This window comes from Callionymus lyra, chromosome 18 (assembly GCF_982586985.1).
Source record: "Callionymus lyra chromosome 18, fCalLyr1.hap1.1, whole genome shotgun sequence".
Taxonomy (NCBI): domain Eukaryota; kingdom Metazoa; phylum Chordata; class Actinopteri; order Syngnathiformes; family Callionymidae; genus Callionymus; species Callionymus lyra.
Genome location: NC_141835.1, coordinates 3,068,427 through 3,087,755, shown reverse-complemented (window position 1 = coordinate 3,087,755; position 19,329 = coordinate 3,068,427). Strand labels below are relative to the sequence as shown.

The following is a 19,329-nucleotide window of genomic DNA, read 5'->3' as shown; positions in this document are numbered from 1 at the left end:
ATCTTCACGTGAACATGTTCAGATGATCTCTGAACAGAAACATGGTTCATGAAACTCGTGGTTTCTGTGATCGATTGCTTCTGACTGATGTGTGCGACACAGAGTTATGAGAAGAACGTTTGTGTGGAAGTTTATCCGTTTCTGAAGAACATTGAAGGTTGAATTTAACAAATGTTGAAACTTTAAAATACTTTACTGTGATGTTGAAACGTTGTTAAGCATTAAATCATTTTGTTTTTCTTATTGAATAATTTGATTATAAAAAGGTTGATATTTTTCTTATTTTCTAAGTCATTTCATTAAAAACAGTCTATATTAAAAGGTTGAATTTCTTTCAATTTTATCATTAAATTCAGTATTTTTTACATTGTAAGGTTGATTTAAATAAATCTGACACATGTAGATATTCTAATTCCAATAATAAAAATATAAATGTTCTGAATTCAGTATTTTTTTCATTTGTAGCCTTTTAAATTCAATATAAAATATATATAATAGAACCACCAGACAGAACTAACTCCTCCATCAAGAATATAATACCAAACTTGAATGAACTTTTCAAATGAGAAATGATGGGATTCTGTGTTTTTATATCAGAAAATGAAATTATTTAACATTTCAAATGTTGACCCTTGAGTTGAAAACTTCTTTAAGCATTTAATTATCTTCTTTACTGAATAATGTACACATGTTTTATTTTTATATTGAACGGTTGAATATTTTAATTTTTTTAATATAATAGAATTAGAAAGATTATATTTTGAAAATGAATGTTTTTTTGTACAAATAGTGTTTGATGATCTAATTCAATAATCCCAAAATACATTTTCCAAATGTAATATTTTTTGATTCGTAGACGTTTAAATTCAACATTAAATGTTGGTATAATAGTGTCGCCAGACATGACTAAAGGAGCACCGAGCTACTGGATCCAACTTTCTGCGTATCATGTGTACATCATTTTCTTAAATATAAAAAAAACGTTATTTAGTTATTACCACAAAAAATATAAATTATTGAATTAAATGATGTAAAGAAAATGAAAATAAAATCATTTGAGTAAAAAAGTCAAACACTGTAAACGTTGAATCCGTCAGTTTCGTGGTGACGCGGATGTTCTTCCATATCTTTGTCAAACGGTTGGATTCCTGCTCTCGGGCAATACTCTCAGGATCAATACTCTCAGGATCAATACTCTCAGGATCAATACGTTCTCCGGAGCGTGACGGTAAATTGAGGATCTCTGGGGAGAAGATGTGCGACTGAAGCTGCTTCTGTCTCGACAGGATGATGAAGTGGTTCTCCAGTGCGTGGCTTGTATCCAGAAGGAGAATCGCAAGTTCTGCCTGGCGGCCGAGGGGCTCGGCAACCGCCTGTGTTACCTGGAGCCCACCTCCGAGGCCAAGGTGAGAGGTTTGCATGACCAGGTGAACCCGAGAGACGTCCATGAATCTTACATCAGTGAACCAGAAGATTCAATCATTTCAGAACTCATTATTTTACTCAAATGTTGTTTTTAAACATGGAATATTTTTGTTTTTAATTCAATAACTTCTGTATCGAAAGGTTGATTTTTTTGTTGTAATAATTGAATACATTTTTTTTAATATAAGAAAATGAATGAACACATGGTAGGCAGAATATGTGATGCAGTAGATCTGTGTTCCTTTAGTAATGTCTGCTGACATCCTCATATACCGACATGTTTATATCGAATTTAAACGCCTTCACCAGGGCTGTGTCTCAAATCACATACTACTCTTAGTATACTAGAAGTAAGTATGCATCAGTTTAGTGTACGTACTAACTAGTAACTAATCCTCCACAGATAGTATGTCTCAAATCACATACTTCTCTTAGTATGCTAGAAGTAAGTATGCATCAGTTTAGTGTACGTACTAACTAGTAACTAATCCTCCACAGATAGTATGTCTCAAATCACATACTTCTCTTAGTATGCTAGAAGTTAGTATGCATCAGTTTAGTGTACGTACTAACTAGTAACTAATCCTCCACAGATAGTATGTCTCAAATCACATACTTCTCTTAGTATGCTAGAAGTTAGTATGCATCAGTTTAGTGTACGTACTAACTAGTAACTAATCCTCCACAGATAGTATGTCTCAAATCACATACTTCTCTTAGTATGCTAGAAGTAAGTATGCATCAGTTTAGTGTACGTACTAACTAGTAACTAATCCTCCACAGATAGTATGTCTCAAATCACATACTTCTCTTAGTATGCTAGAAGTTAGTATGCATCAGTTTAGTGTATGTACTAACTAGTAACTAATCCTCCACAGATAGTATGTCTCAAATCACATACTTCTCTTAGTATACTAGAAGTTAGTATGCATCAGGATAGTGTACGTACTAACTAGTAACTAATCCTCCACAGATAGTATGTCTCAAATCACATACTTCTCTTAGTATACTAGAAGTTAGTATGCATCAGGATAGTGTACGTACTAACTAGTAACTAATCCTCCACAGATAGTATGTCTCAAACATACTTCTCTTAGTATACTAGAAGTTAGTATCATCAGGATAGTGTACATACTAACTAGTAACTAATCCTCCACAGATAGTATGTCTCAAATCACATACTTCTCTTAGTATACTAGAGGTTAGTATGCATCAGGATAGTGTACGTACTAACTAGTAACTAATCCTCCACAGATAGTATGTCTCAAACATACTTCTCTTAGTATACTAGAAGTTAGTATCATCAGGATAGTGTACGTACTAACTAGTAACTAATCCTCCACAGATAGTATGTCTCAAACATACTACTCTTAGTATACTAGAAGTTAGTATGCATCAGGATAGTGTACATACTAACTAGTAACTAATTCTCCACAGATAGTATGTCTCAAACATACTACTCTTAGTATACTAGAAGTTAGTATGCATCAGGATAGTGTACGTACTAACTAGTAACTAATCCTCCACAGATAGTATGTCTCAAATCACATACTTCTCTTAGTATACTAGAAGTTAGTATCATCAGGATAGTGTACGTACTAACTAGTAACTAATTCTCCACAGATAGTATGTCTCAAACATACTACTCTTAGTATACTAGAAGTTAGTATGCATCAGGATAGTGTACGTACTAACTAGTAACTAATCCTCCACAGATAGTATGTCTCAAACATACTACTCTTAGTATACTAGAAGTTAGTATGCATCAGGATAGTGTACATACTAACTAGTAACTAATTCTCCACAGATAGTATGTCTCAAACATACTACTCTTAGTATACTAGAAGTTAGTATGCATCAGGATAGTGTACGTACTAACTAGTAACTAATCCTCCACAGATAGTATGTCTCAAATCACATACTTCTCTCAGTATACTAGAAGTTAGTATCATCAGGATAGTGTACGTACTAACTAGTAACTAATTCTCCACAGATAGTATGTCTCAAACATACTTCTCTTAGTATACTAGAAGTTAGTATCATCAGGATAGTGTACGTACTAACTAGTAACTAATTCTCCACAGATAGTATGTCTCAAACATACTTCTCTTAGTATACTAGAAGTTAGTATCATCAGGATAGTGTACGTACTAACTAGTAACTAATCCTCCACAGATAGTATGTCTCAAACATACTTCTCTTAGTATACTAGAAGTTAGTATCATCAGGATAGTGTACGTACTAACTAGTAACTAATCCTCCACAGATAGTATGTCTCAAATCAAACTCTGCTGCTACACACTAACAGGAAATGACGCAACAGCTTCTTCTTCTACTAATATTTAACGATGTTTCAAGCAGCTGTTTGAACACTATCGCCACCTGCTGGCAGCATGTTTTGCAACTTTGGAAAAATAAATAAAGAAAAAATATGAGAATCTAAATAATCGCGAGATATTTAAGCTGGTATCAGCAGCGAAGACGTGTTTATCCTCCTACTGCTGCTGAAAATACACCTGGAAGTATATGAATATATATGCATTTATATATGACGTAACTTCTGTTTAATACGTCACTAAGATGGAGCTGTTTAGTGTGGTTAGTGTCCATCGATCCATACTCAGTTTTGTGGGCGTGTTAGTACGCCAATTTAGTGTGCATGGCGCACTACATTTACATACTAAGAATTGAGACACACTAACGCACTAAAAATACTAACTTTGAGTACGCTAGTATGCGATTTGAGACACAGCACTGGGGTGTCAAACCGGTCCAGAGAAGGTTCAGGTGCAGGTTTGTGTTCAAAACCAGTCAAGCACACATGAGTTATTAACCAATCAGGCGTCGGCTTAACAAGCAACACCTGACTGACAATTAATTGATGACTGTCTTCAGACCTGATTGGTTGAACTATATGTGCTTATGGTTGGAACCTTCACCACCTGAACCTTCTCTGGACCGGTTTGACACCTGTGGTCTACACATTCAAAAATATTGAATTTTGAATTATTGTAATTAGATAATTGAAAATGTATAATTGAAAAGTGATATTTACAAAATGTATATATTTTTTATTATTACACAGATTTAATACATTTTCCAAATGTAATATTTTTTATACGTTTAAATGTGATATAAAATGATATAATAGTGTCACCAGACATTACTAAAGGAGTTCTGAGCTACTTGATCCAACTAAAGATTATTAAATAACATTTTTTAAATATTATAAAAAATAATGAACACATGTTAGTGATCAAATAGATCTGTGTTCCTTTAGTAATGTCTGCTGACACTAATAAACCAACATTTTTATATCGAATTTAAACGTCTACACATTAAAAAAATATATTGTATTTTTAAATGATTGGAATTAGAAAAGTCCAACTTTTCTAAATATAACTTTTTTTTATCCAATTATCTTGAAAAACAAACAAATCCAACCTTTCAATATACAAATCTATTATTTTTACATTATTGAATAAAAACAAATTTAACATTTTAATATAAAAAATATTGAAATAAATCATTGAAAAAAACAACAAAAAGCTAAAAAAACGCTCAATATTCCGACGCCACAGAAACAACAGGATCTTCTATTCATGACGTCAGGTTCAGTTTTGAACAACAACCTCAGCCGCTGGCGTGTGTTTCTTCTTCACCTCTGATTGGACGGTAATTACAGCCGACAGGTGTGATGGATGTTCTACCCATCATGCACTCTGTCTTCATTCCGGGTCCCTTCATGACGAGGCTTCACGGCACCTTCGGGATCAGCGGCTGATTGGAGGAGAAGCACAAATGAATCTTCTCTTTCAAACCAGTACGATATGAGGACACAAAACAGAATTATTTAACAAATATAACTGATAAAAATACATCTTGTTTACATCTCTTAATGCTCCAATTAATGGGCGGCGCTTATGACAAAGAAAGCGTCCCATTGGTTGATGTTGTAACTTGTCGTCCAATCAGCTGCAGCTTCACTAACATGGTTCTCTGTGAGTGTGTAGATCAATACAGTTGTTCTTATAGTAACACAATTAAGAATTGATAAGAAATATCGAAGATAGTTTTCGTCGACAGTGCCGAGGAAATACATTCTTTTAACAAAGCAGAAACCTGGAGCAGAACCAGACTCGAGCTGGGAGGGAGGAGGAGATAATGGGAGAAATTAGTAATAATTTTATGGTTGATATTTCAATAAAGTGTGTGTAAAGTTGGGGTTTTGTTCCGATGAAGCGACTCCTCGACGATGATACCAGGTTGTAAAGAAGGAAACAGACACAAGAATGAGTTTAAGAGAAAATGCTCGTTTAGTTAAATATGCAAAAGTCAGAGACACAACTTACATGATTCAAAGGCCTTGGAAAAGCAGAAATCTATGGCATTACTAAGTTATTTTTTTATAGTATGAATATTCAGGTAAACGCCTCTGGTTATTTAATCATGTATGATTAGTCAAATACTCTAAACAGAATTTTAACCGCAGTTTTATGTCTTCTCGAGAGAGAATCTGTTTCATCAGTTGACTTACGCAGATGTCTGTCCTTGTCCTTGTTGGAACCAGACTGGCATCATCTACTGGCATCATCTACACATTGTTTAGTGTCTCAGTGTCGACCTGAGGAATCCATCCCATCCTGACAGTCGATCATCTGGAGATGTTCACAGAGTGTGTGTTTGTGTCAGTATGTTCCTCCAGACCTGTGCATCTGCACCTTCGTGCTGGAGCAGTCGCTGTCGGTCCGGGCCCTGCAGGAGATGCTGGCCAAGAGTGGACAGAACAGCGAAGGGGTGAGTGAAGACCTTCTCGCACGGATCATCAAACTCATCAAAACTACCCCCTAGTACTTCAAGTCCAGACAGTTTTTCATAACGACTATTTCTCACGTCCTTCTCGATAGTCCCGCGGCCTGGATCGACGGGTATGTTCCCTCGCTCGCGACCTTTCACCCTCACCCTGCATGTACTGTAGCTCACTCTGACCCACACTATCATGGTCTCAGGAGGATGTTTCTCACTGTGAGTCATGATGGTCCTGGAGGGTCCAGTTCAGGAGGTCCATCCCTGATGTGGGCCTCCATTGAAGTAGAGTTTGGAGCATGTAGTACTTAAACAAGTACTGCTTGTTTAAATATACAGTACGAAGTTGAAGTACTACATGTTTGAATATATAGTATGAAGTTGAAGTACCACATGTTTACATATATAGTACGAAGTTGAAGTAAGGTAAGGTAAGGTAAGGTAAAACTTTAGTACTTTAGTACTACATGTTTAAACATATAGTATGAAGTTGAAGTACTACATGTTTGAATATATAGTACGAAGTTGAAGTACTACATGTTTGAATATATAGTACAAAGTTGAAGTACTACATGTTTAAACATATATAGTATGAAGTTGAAGTACTACATGTTTGAATATATAGTACGAAGTTGAAGTACCACATGTTTAAATATATAGTACGAAGTTGAAGTACCACATGTTTAAATATACAGTACAAAGTTGAAGTACTACATGTTTAAATATATAGTACGAAGTTGAAGTACTACATGTTTAAATATACAGTACAAAGTTGAAGTACCACATGTTTAAATATATAGTACGAAGTTGAAGTACTACATGTTTGAATATGTATATATGTATTAAATCTATGTGTAAAAATAAAAAGCTATTTTAACAACAATTACAAAAACTCACTGGAAGACACTAACGTCTCACTGATGGTGCCACGAAAATAGTGAACTCCCATGATGCCTTGCTACACACTGATCTATTTGGTGACGTCTGTTGGCCGCACACAGACACACAAATACACAGACCCACACACAGACACACATGATGGTCCATGAACAGGTACCGGCTCATGAGGCAGTTTTTTACTGGATGGCATATTCTTGACATCATTTGTGTTCTATTGATTATTAATGTCTGGAGGAGGTTTTATTATAAAGTGAGACGAGATGACTTTTAAATAGAATCTCATAATCGATGCTGTTGTTTTTGTCGAGTTTACTCCAAAACTAAACCAATGAAAATGAGTAAAAAAAACTAACTCTTTATAAAAGTCATCGACAGCTGTGATTGGTCGGCTGGGCGGCAAAGCATTATGGGAGCTGTTCAGGTCGGTGTCACTGAGAGGGTTGAGAGGGATTTTAGAAAAAATGTTCTTAATTTAACCAGAGACGACTTGAACAGTTTGTAGAGTTTGTACGTTTCACCTCTTAGTGTTTACTCCGGGAACTCCGGTTTCCTCTCAAAAAACAGACAGAGGTCAATGGAAGCGTCTAAGAAGCTGTCTGTAGATGTGAGAGGTTGTGTCTCAGTGACAGACTAGTGACCTGCTCTGGGTGTCCCCCGCCTCTCGCCCTGTGTAGCTGGGACAGACTCCGTTCTATCGCCCTGTGTAGCTGGGACAGACTCCGTTCTATCGCCCTGTGTAGCTGGGACAGACGCCGTTCTATCGCCCTGTGTAGCTGGGACAGACTCCGTTCTATCGCCCTGTGTAGCTGGGACAGACTCCGTTCTATCGCCCTGTGTAGCTGGGACAGACTCCGTTCTATCGCCCTGTGTAGCTGGGACAGACTGCGTTCTATCGCCCTGTGTAGCTGGGACAGACTCCGTTCTATCGCCCTGTGTAGCTGGGACAGACTCCGTTCTATCGCCCTGTGTAGCTGGGACAGACTCCGTTCTATCGCCCTGTGTAGCTGGGACAGACTCCGTTCTATCGCCCTGTGTAGCTGGGACAGACTCCGTTCTATCGCCCTGTGTAGCTGGGACAGACTCCGTTCTATCGCCCTGTGTAGCTGGGACAGACTCCGTTCTATCGCCCTGTGTAGCTGGGACAAACTCCGTTCTATCGCCCTGTGTAGCTGGGACAGACTCCGTTCTAGCGCCCTGTGTAGCTGGGACAGACTCCGTTCTATCGCCCTGTGTAGCTGGGACAGACTCCGTTCTAGCGCCCTGTGTAGCTGGGACAGACTCCGTTCTATCGCCCTGTGTAGCTGGGACAGACTGCGTTCTATCGCCCTGTGTAGCTGGGACAGACTCTGTTCTATCGCCCTGTGTAGCTGGGACAAACTCCGTTCTATCGCCCTGTGTAGCTGGGACAGACTCCGTTCTAGCGCCCTGTGTAGCTGGGACAGACTCCGTTCTATCGCCCTGTGTAGCTGGGACAGACTCCGTTCTATCGCCCTGTGTAGCTGGGACAGACTCCGTTCTATCGCCCTGTGTAGCTGGGACAGACTCCGTTCTATCGCCCTGTGTAGCTGGGACAGACTCCGTTCTATCGCCCTGTGTAGCTGGGACAGACTCCGTTCTATCGCCCTGTGTAGCTGGGACAGACTCCGTTCTATCGCCCTGTGTAGCTGGGACGGACTCCGTTCTATCGCCCTGTGTAGCTGGGACAGACTCCGTTCTATCGCCCTGTGTAGCTGGGACAGACTCCGTTCTATCGCCCTGTGTAGCTGGGACAGACTCCGTTCTATCGCCCTGTGTAGCTGGGACAGACTCCGTTCTATCGCCCTGTGTAGCTGGGACAGACTCCGTTCTATCGCCCTGTGTAGCTGGGACAGACTCCGTTCTATCGCCCTGTGTAGCTGGGACAGACTCCGTTCTATCGCCCTGTTTAGCTGGGACAGACTCCGTTCTATCGCCCTGTGTAGCTGGGACAGACTCCGTTCTATCGCCCTGTGTAGCTGGGACAGACTCCGTTCTATCGCCCTGTGTAGCTGGGACAGGTTTGTTCAGGCAGAATCTCTGTTATATTTTCTATGAAAAGCATCTTCACGCTGAGAGATGGTCTCACAGCAGGGGGTGAGACGCTGTAAAGGTCATGATTGATTCCAGGACTGGCCTCCCGTGTTCAGGCAGATCCCGGATCAGATCCCGGCGTCTCACCTCCATACGTCCAGAGAGCTTCGCTGCAGCAGCATGTGTTGGACGAGCTCAGCGGCGCCGACCCGCGAGCCCACAGATTCTGCACAGATTCTGCACAGCAACTGCAGCGAAGACGACGGTCCCGGCAGCCAATCAAGGAGGGAACATGTCGGCCGTGGAGGAGCTGCTCTGAGCAGGACCAGCAGCTGGGATCTGGACCTGGAACCACAGCGGTCTGGATCAGGGACGCTTTAGATCGGTGGAGAGAAAACAAAAATATCTTCCTCTCCGTCAGAACCTGCTTCGACTTGTTTTCAGTGTGATCTTGATTTAACATTTCACTGGTTAAAAAGATTTATCCTTCATTTGTTTGCTTTATTCTTTTTATAATTAAATTAAATCATTTCTATATTGAAAGGTTTTATTTCATTTATTGACTATTTTGATATATTGAATTTTTTATTTATTTTATTAATTAAATACTATTATTTAACATTTAAAAAATAATTCTTATTTCTTTTTCATTTACTATGATATTCTAACTTTAGTCGTTAAGATTTTTTTCTATATTCAATATGTATTAATTCTTAGTCTTTTAACTTCAACATATAAATGTTGGTTTGATAGTACAAACGATCAGACAAAACCAACAGAGCAAAGAGCTACTGGATCGAACTCTCAGCCAATCACGCGACCCGTGGACGATCACATGATGAGTTTTATTAAACTATATAAAAAAACCCAAATTCAACCTTTTAACATAGAAGTTATTTAATTAAATTATTAAAGAAAACAAACGTAACCTTTCAATGTAAACAATTATAATATAATTCAAAACTATTCTTAGAAAAATCTACATAAATAATTCAAAGTTTCAACATTTGAAATGTTAAATTCAATCACTCGCTGGTAAACGTCACGGAAATCTGTAAAAGTCTGAAATATGTCGGTTAAAAAACGACAAAAACGATCAAAGTCTTTCCGCGCCGACTGATCTTGTGCGACCCTGGTGCGACGGGTCAAAGGTCAAAGGTCAGCAGAGAGAATAATGACCCTCTTTCTCACCTCAATGCATCCTAGAGGCTGATCCGAAAGGTAAGCGGCGCGACGACGATGATGACAGCGACAGCGTCGTCCATCCATCATCCGACCGTAGATGTAGCATCTTTCCCGCGTTCCTGTAGCCAGAGTGCGGGAAAGATGACCCTCGTATCCGGGATACGGGAGATCACTTTGAGATCACTTTGAGATCACTTTGAGATCACTTTGAGATCACTTTGAGATCACTTTGAGATCACTTTGAGATCACTTTGAGATCACTTTGCATGTCTCTCCGGGGGGGTGTCGCTCACGCCTCCCTCGAGTACAGCTGGAGGTCATCATCGTTGAGCCAGGAGGTCAAGGGTCAGAGGTCGAAGGGATGTTTAACACGTTTGGAATCTGTCTTCAGGCGGCGCAGAGCGGCGGACACAAGACGCTCCTGTACGGACACGCCATCCAGCTGCGCCACTCCTTCAGCTCCATGGTGAGGAACACTGGGACTGTTGTAGTACTTTTTGATGTAGTTCCAGGAATTACTAGATCATACAAAACATGTTAATATGGTAAAATATATATTATGTTTCATAAAACGTGCCTTACATTTCATTTTAAATAATGACATTTCCTACTAATTTACCCCACGAGAATATGAAGGTCAATGGTGTCTTTAGTAATCAGTTAAATTCATTAAAGATTATAAAATATTTTCAAAAAGTTGCTTCATGGTCCAGAACCGAAACAAAAACACTTTTTGTGAAGGAAGATATTTCAGTAGATTTGAAGCAAGTTTTAAAATTGAATAATAAAGAAAACAAATCTACCTCCACGTGGGAAGTAGCTAAGAAAGAAAAAATGAATGTTTACTTCCTGTTTGGCGTGTAAACAATTCGAAGGTCGTCATATATTTGAGAGTAAAATATATAGTATAGTAATATAGTAATAGTTCGAGGTCTTTCTCTCTGAAAATGACAAAGTAAAGAAGTAACTTTGTGTAATGCATCAAGGAGTTGAAGTGTTTTAAGACGTATTTAAGTTTTAGCAACCTTGTTAGCCTAGCGTGCGACATTAGCAACCTTGTTAGCCTAGCGTGCGACATTAGCAGCCTTTTTAGCCTAGAGTGCAACATTAGCAACCTTGTTAGCCTTGCGTGCGACATTAGCAACCTTGTTAGCCTAGCATGCGACATTAGCAACCTTTTTAGCCTAGAGTGCAACATTAGCAACCTTGTTAGCCTAGTGTGTGACATTAGCAACCTTGTTAGCCTAGCGTGCAACATAAGCAACCTTTTTAGCCTAGAGTGCAACATTAGCAACCTTGTTAGCCTAGCATGCGACATTAGCAACCGTGTTAGCCTAACGTGCTACATTAGCAACCTTGTTAGCCTAGCATGCTATATTAGCAACCTTGTTAGCCTAGCGTGCGACATTAGCAACCTTTTTAGCCTAGAGTGCAACATTAGCAACCTTGTTAGCCTAGCGTGCGACATTAGCAACCTTTTTAGCCTAGCGTGCAACATTAGCAACCTTTTTAGCCTAGAGTGCAACATTAGCAACCTTGTTAGCCTAGCGTGTGACATTAGCAACCTTGTTAGCCTAGCGTGCAACATTAGCAACCTTTTTAGCCTAGAGTGCAACATTAGCAACCTTGTTAGCCTAGCGTGCGACATTAGCAACCTTGTTAGCCTAGCGTGCAACATTAGCAACCTTGTTAGCCTAGCATGCTACATTAGCAATGTTATTAGCTTCATGCTATATGTTGATATATTTGTTCGAAGTCTGCATGTAGCCTGAATCTCTCCTCATATTCTAGTTAGAACACAGTAAGTAAGTAAGTAATTAAATTATAATAAACAATAAAAAAGGGTGTAGCTCTATATATTTCAAGTGTTAAACGTTATAAAGTGACTGTATCTCTGTCACAATATTATTGTGTCGTGAGTCATAAATGCAGCCGAATGACCAAAACAATACTTTTGGGAAGGTAATATGAAACTCAACTGTCTTTAAAATATAGTATTATTGTAATGTAGTTACTGACTTTAAAATGAGAGTAATAAGTCATAAATAATGGTTTTCTATTTTGAGGTAATTTGCCCGAAAACTCTGGCTACACATGTGTGAGTCACTAACGCAGTGTGTGATGTGTGTGTCGCAGTATCTGGCCTGTTTGAAGACGTCGAGGTCACAGACAGATAAGTTGTCGTTTGATGTCGGCCTGCAGGAGGATTCCACAGGTGAGGCTTTTATCGCTTTCATCATCAGCTTTCCTCCTGAGACTTCATGATGAGCGTCTGCAGCATCTCAGTCACGACTGATCCTGAGATAACATGTCGGTGTTATCATCTCAGGTGTGTGTCGTACGTTCGCAGGTGAGGCGTGTTGGTGGACGATCCATCCAGCCTCCAAACAGAGGTCGGAGGGAGAGAAGGTTCGCATCGGTGACGACCTCATCCTCGTCAGCGTCTCTTCGGAGAGATACCTGGTGAGTCGCCGTTCTTTAATAATTACTTTTCTTCAAACACATGTCGTACAAACTCCATCAGTGTGTGGTTTTCTGCTGCAACTGCAACCAAGCGATCTTAAAAAGAACTATAAAATGTTCTTTAGTTGTGTTGTGTATTTTCGTAAACGTTTTGAGACAATACATATCACGATACAGGGACAAACAATTCCATATATTGTGATTATATTGTAGTATATATTGATACTGTAGGAACAAGAATATATTTGCAGTGCATTAGTTTTCAAACCAAAATACTGTATGTCCAAACATCAGCTTTAAAAGCTGCTGGACTCACTGTATCCTCTCGTCCTCAGTCGTAACTGCTTTCATTTGTTTTCAAACTAAAATATGTCCAAACATCAGCTTCAAAAGCTGCTGGATTCACTGTATCCTCTCGTCCTCAGTTGTAACTGCTTTCATTTGTTGTTCAAACCAAAATATGTCCAAACATCACCTTTAAAAGCTGATGGGCTCACTGTATCCTCTCGTCCTCAGTCGTAACTGCTTTCATTTGTTTACAAACCAAAATATGCCCAAACATCAGCTTTAAAAGCTGCTGGACTCACTGTATCCTCTCGTCCTCAGTCGTAACTGCTTTCATTAGTTTTCAAACCAAAATATGTCCAAACATCAGCTTTAAAAGATGCTGGACTCACTGTATCCTCTCATCCTCAGTCGTAACTGCTTTCATTAGTTTTCAAACCAAAATATGTCCAAACGTCAGCTTTTAAAGCTGCTGGACTCACTGTATCCTCTCGTCCTCAGTCGTAACTGCTTTCATTTGTTTACAAACCAAAATATGTCCAAACATCAGCTTTAAAAGCCGCTGGAGTCGACTGTATCCTCTCGTCCTCAGTCCTAACTGCTTTCATTTGTTTACAAACCAAAATATGTCCAAACATCAGCTTTAAAAGCTGCTGGACTCACTGTATCCTCTCGTCCTCAGTCGTAACTGCTTTCATTTGTTTACAAACCAAAATATGTCCAAACATCAGCTTTAAAAGCTGCTGGACTCACTGTATCCTCTCGTCCTCAGTCGTAACTGCTTTCATTAGTTTTCAAACCAAAATATGTCCAAACATCAGCTTTAAAAGCTGCTGGACTCACTGTATCCTCTCGTCCTCAGTCGTAACTGCTTTCATTTGTTTTCAAACTAAAATATGTCCAAACATCAGCTTCAAAAGCTGCTGGATTCACTGTATCCTCTCGTCCTCAGTTGTAACTGCTTTCATTTGTTGTTCAAACCAAAATATGTCCAAACATCACCTTTAAAAGCTGATGGGCTCACTGTATCCTCTCGTCCTCAGTCGTAACTGCTTTCATTTGTTTACAAACCAAAATATGCCCAAACATCAGCTTTGAAAGCTGCTGGACTCACTGTATCCTCTCGTCCTCAGTCGTAACTGCTTTCATTAGTTTTCAAACCAAAATATGTCCAAACATCAGCTTTAAAAGCTGCTGGACTCACTGTATCCTCTCATCCTCAGTCGTAACTGCTTTCATTAGTTTTCAAACCAAAATATGTCCAAACGTCAGCTTTTAAAGCTGCTGGACTCACTGTATCCTCTCGTCCTCAGTCGTAACTGCTTTCATTTGTTTACAAACCAAAATATGTCCAAACATCAGCTTTAAAAGCCGCTGGAGTCGACTGTATCCTCTCGTCCTCAGTCGTAACTGCTTTCATTTGTTTACAAACCAAAATATGTCCAAACATCAGCTTTAAAAGCCGCTGGAGTCGACTGTATCCTCTCGTCCTCAGTCCTAACTGCTTTCATTAGTTTTCAAACCAAAATATGCCCAAACATCAGCTTTAAAAGCTGCCGGAGTCGACTGTATCCTCTCGTCCTCAGTCGTAACTGCTTTCATTTGTTTTTAAACCAAAATATATCCAAACATCAGCTTTAAAAGCTGCCGGAGTCGACTGTATCCTCTCGTCCTCAGTCGTAACTGCTTTCATTTGTTTTTAAACCAAAATATGCCCAAACATCAGCTTTAAAAGCTGCTGGACTCACTGTATCCTCTCGTCCTCAGTTATCGCCAGTAGTTTACTCTTTCTTTAGCTGTGGAGGAAGTAATGATTGCTGCCATCTAGAGGCCAGAAGTTTAATTGCATGACAAACATGAATAAACACTGTATATATTGAGCATGTGAAGTTAATCATTGTATTCTATAGAAACTTAAAACAATCTATTGAAGAACTATGATATAAAAATAAGAAAAATAAATAAATAAATGTATATACATTATTTTTATATTATATTATATATAAATATATATTATAATATTATTATATAAATATATAAATGAATTTTCATGGATACAGTGCAGTTAATTATGGATAAAGGATCGTAAACATGTCTCTATTATTCAGCGTCACTCACACAACAAGGTAATAACTGTGTCGTCCTGCAGCACCTGTCCATCTCAGGTGGACACATCCAGGTGGACGCCTCCTTCATGCAGACGCTGTGGAACGTCCATCCCATCTGCTCCGGCAGCAACATAGAGGAAGGTACGATATCTCATCTGTTGACGAGAACCTGCAGATGTCCCTGCTGAGGGAACTGGACGAGCCAGCAGGGAGAAGATGGATATTGCTTCTGTGTTGTTGTTCCTCGTGTGGGAGGTTGAGTCGAGACTCGACCACGTGACTGATGACTCGTCGTGACTCACACCTGTGGTCTGCTGCCCCGCAGGTCACCTGTTGGGAGGTCACGTGATGCGACTGTTCCACGGACACGACGAAGTGGTGACCATCCCGGGGTCGGAGCAGAGCGAGGAGCAGCAGAGGTGAGAGGTCACACCTGGGTCAGGGATCTCAGGCCCGGGCCCTGGAAGTGGGTCAACAACAGCTGACGGTACCAGGTCCAGGTCCAGGTCCAGCACTGTGTGTCTGTGGTGGCACACTTCCAGACTGCTGCTATTTTTAGATCCATGGAGGGAGGAGTAGTTTCCAGATTTAGCTTCTAAACATAAAAGAAGATTAAAAGCGTTTAGTCTCCAGACTAACTAACCCAGATATGATCAAACAAGTGGTCAGAACCAAACAACAATCACACCTGTGGCTCACCTGTAGACGTCTGCAGCAGACATGCGCACTCCTGCACACGAATATGTAAATACGTTTTTAGCTACATAACAACAGTTATGAAGTGGATTCCTCGCAAAGATAATATAATATAATTGTTCCCATTAATAAGTCAAATGCAAAGAATGTGATTATAATTGTTTAACTTTGATAATTAATTATTCAAAAACATGGAAAACGGACACATTTTATTGATGGTATTTATTTCATTTGGGCCTAATATTAACTTTCCGTGATCCACGTCTTATTGTTTTGAACAATATTGAGCCGTAAGTCATTTATATTTGTATAGAGCTTTTCCAGACCAGGGTCACAAAGAACTTAAACAATCAAAACAATATTCAATAAAATATATACTTAAAAGGTCAAGAAAACACAGAGACAAACACAAGAGTCTCAGAGAATCAAGGAAAAACTCAAATAAAAGTGTCTTGAGATGTTTCTTGAAGGAGTCAGTAGATCATCAAACACAGATGTTTCTTGAAGGAGTCAGTAGATCATCAAACACAGAGATGTTTCTTGAAGGAGTCAGTAGATCATCAAACACAGATGTTTCTTGAAGGAGTCAGTAGATCATCAAACACAGATGTTTCTTGAAGGAGTCAGTAGATCATCAAACACAGATGTTTCTTGAAGGAGTCAGTAGATCATCAAACACAGGTGTTTCTTGAAGGAGTCAGTAGATCATCAAACACAGAGATGTTTCTTGAAGGAGTCAGTAGATCATCAAACACAGATGTTTCTTGAAGGAGTCAGTAGATCATCAAACACAGATGTTTCTTGAAGGAGTCAGTAGATCATCAAACACAGATGTTTCTTGAAGGAGTCAGTAGATCATCGAACACAGATGTTTCTTGAAGGAGTCAGTAGATCATCAAACACAGATGTTTCTTGAAGGAGTCAGTAGATCATCAAACACAGATGTTTCTTGAAGGAGTCAGTAGATCATCAAACACAGATGTTTCTTGAAGGAGTCAGTAGATCATCAAACACAGATGTTTCTTGAAGGAGTCAGTAGATCATCAAACACAGAGATGTTTCTTGAAGGAGTCAGTAGATCATCAAACACAGATGTTTCTTGAAGGAGTCAGTAGATCATCAAACACAGATGTTTCTTGAAGGAGTCAGTAGATCATCAAACACAGATGTTTCTTGAAGGAGTCAGTAGATCATCAAACACAGATGTTTCTTGAAGGAGTCAGTAGATCATCAAACACAGATGTTTCTTGAAGGAGTCAGTAGATCATCAAACACAGATGTTTCTTGAAGGAGTCAGTAGATCATCAAACACAGATGTTTCTTGAAGGAGTCAGTAGATCATCAAACACAGAGATGGTTCCAAAGCTCATGTCCTGCCCAGTTACAATTTTCTATTTGTGTCACGTCAACCTGTCTCTTGCTTGTCAGTCACATGCCCTCAGGCGAGGGAAACCGAACAATGAGTGCAGATATGATGCTTCTCGTCTCAGCCGTACAGGACGACCTTGAGACTTTCAAAAAAGCCTCCATAGACACTAAAACACCCACTCGCTCCTCTGGTGTCCCCAGGATAGTCAACTACGAGACGGGAAAAGCCGGAGCCAATGCCAGGTCCCTGTGGAGGCTGGAGCCGCTGAGGATCAGGTTCGTCCTCCGTGTTACAAATGTCACTTCTTACCTCGTCTTGATGGAAACGATGATGTTAATGATGTCTGAAGTGTGTTAACCCTCCAGAAGTCCTGACAAAACCCTCAAATCCTTGATAAGAAAAGTGATAAAAGCAAGTGTTTCTTCGTAACCTGCTGTTAATAACACTTTAGAGTCTCGTGGCAAGTGAGATGACACTCCTCTGTGACATGTTAGGATCGACGCCTCAATAGATTTTGGGGTCTTTTAGGTCTTCTGAAATGCATGTCTCTGTGGATTAATAGACGAATGTGTGTGTTGCAGCTGGAGCGGGAGCCACATCCGCTGGGGTCAACCTTTTCGACTGCGACATCTGACCACCGGTCACTACCTGGCCCTGACGGACGACCGCGGGTTGGTCCTGCAGGACATCCAGAAGTCGGACACGGTGGCCACGGCTTTCTGCTTCAGGTCTTCGAAGGCAAGACTCTTCACTCATGAACGAGCTTGTCACTTTATTCAAGGTCAAGTAGAGGAGACATCGAAGATACTTTAGTTGCACTCACCAGAAAACACAACCTTGACTGGTGTTAGTAGCAGAAGTGCAGTGTTATATCAGAACAAGTTCATTGAGCGAAGGTGTAGTTTTAGCTCAGCTAAAAACACTGTAAACGGGTCTTAATGTATCTCATGAAATCACCCAATATGGCAACAAAAGCCACCAGTGGTGAACGAGTGCTAACGTCATCAAAACAAAGAGCACTAATGTTGAATCAACAGCAGCGTGACACACTCGACAGAGAGACAATGATTCATCCTGTAATCATGTAAACCAGGTCATGTCATTTCTTCACTTTGTATTTGTTATTTCTGCACGTCTGGACCATGAACGCATCACTGCTGCTGTGGACTAAATGGACAAAAATGCTTCCCCGGTGTGAACCTGGTTCTTAAGGGTTCAAAACTGGATGATCCAAATCATAAAAACGATTAACTTTATATGCCTACTTTATTGTACAAGTGAGTTTTTTTTATTGATTTAATTTAATTTTTATTTTCATTTAATCTATTCTATGCCACACACAATCACTGTGTTGTTTTTACAATACTGACAACAAATATATGATAAATAAATATTATGGTTTTTATGTAAAATTGATTAAAACATTTCCGTCTGTTATAGATATAAAAACGAAGCTCTAAGAAACGTATAGAAAAGAGAAATATGAACAAGTTAATTTTCAGAGTGGAGACATTTTGAAATGTTTTATATAAACTTAGCGGTAAGTAAGAACTTCGAACTAGTTCAGGTAGAGAGAAAGTGAACTTTCCCAACACTGTGTATTTGTGTCAAATATTTGTCTGGAGCTAACGTTCAAACATACTTGAATCCCGTGGATCCTTAAAAGTCTTCAAGGCCATTAAACAAGATTCTAAATATAAGTGGCATTAAATTGTCGTAAATCACATTTTTAAAAAGTCACTTGAAACGTAAACTGAACTCTTGGAGCATCGAGTCGATATTTGGAAACTAGATGCAGTTCAAGACTTTACTTGGTGTCAAATTTATGCATTCATTTGCTGACGATGGAATTTTCTTCACAATCATCTCCAGGAGAAGCTGGAGCAGAGCCCCAAGCGTGACATCGAGGGTATGGGGGTCGCGGAGATTAAATACGGGGACTCGCTCTGCTTCGTCATGCACGTGGCCACCGGACTCTGGCTCTCGTACCAGGCCCCCGATGTCAAGTCCTGCCGCCTGGGTCCCCTGAAGAGACGAGTGAGT

The 19,329-nt window shown here is 39.7% G+C and overlaps 1 protein-coding gene across 1 annotated transcript in view; it reads left to right on the top strand.

Annotated features, from left to right (window-relative positions):
• LOC148060068 (ryanodine receptor 3) overlaps positions 1–19,329 on the top strand; it is a 149,429-nt gene that overhangs the window by 13,188 nt on the left and 116,912 nt on the right. Inside the window, 11 exon segments of the mRNA XM_087780003.1 lie at positions 1,287–1,406; positions 6,118–6,222; positions 10,387–10,401; positions 10,757–10,831; positions 12,502–12,580; positions 12,716–12,828; positions 15,263–15,362; positions 15,547–15,640; positions 17,487–17,561; positions 17,868–18,024; positions 19,159–19,323. Of these exon segments, the coding sequence (XP_087636129.1) occupies positions 1,287–1,406; positions 6,118–6,222; positions 10,387–10,401; positions 10,757–10,831; positions 12,502–12,580; positions 12,716–12,828; positions 15,263–15,362; positions 15,547–15,640; positions 17,487–17,561; positions 17,868–18,024; positions 19,159–19,323 (1,098 nt within the window).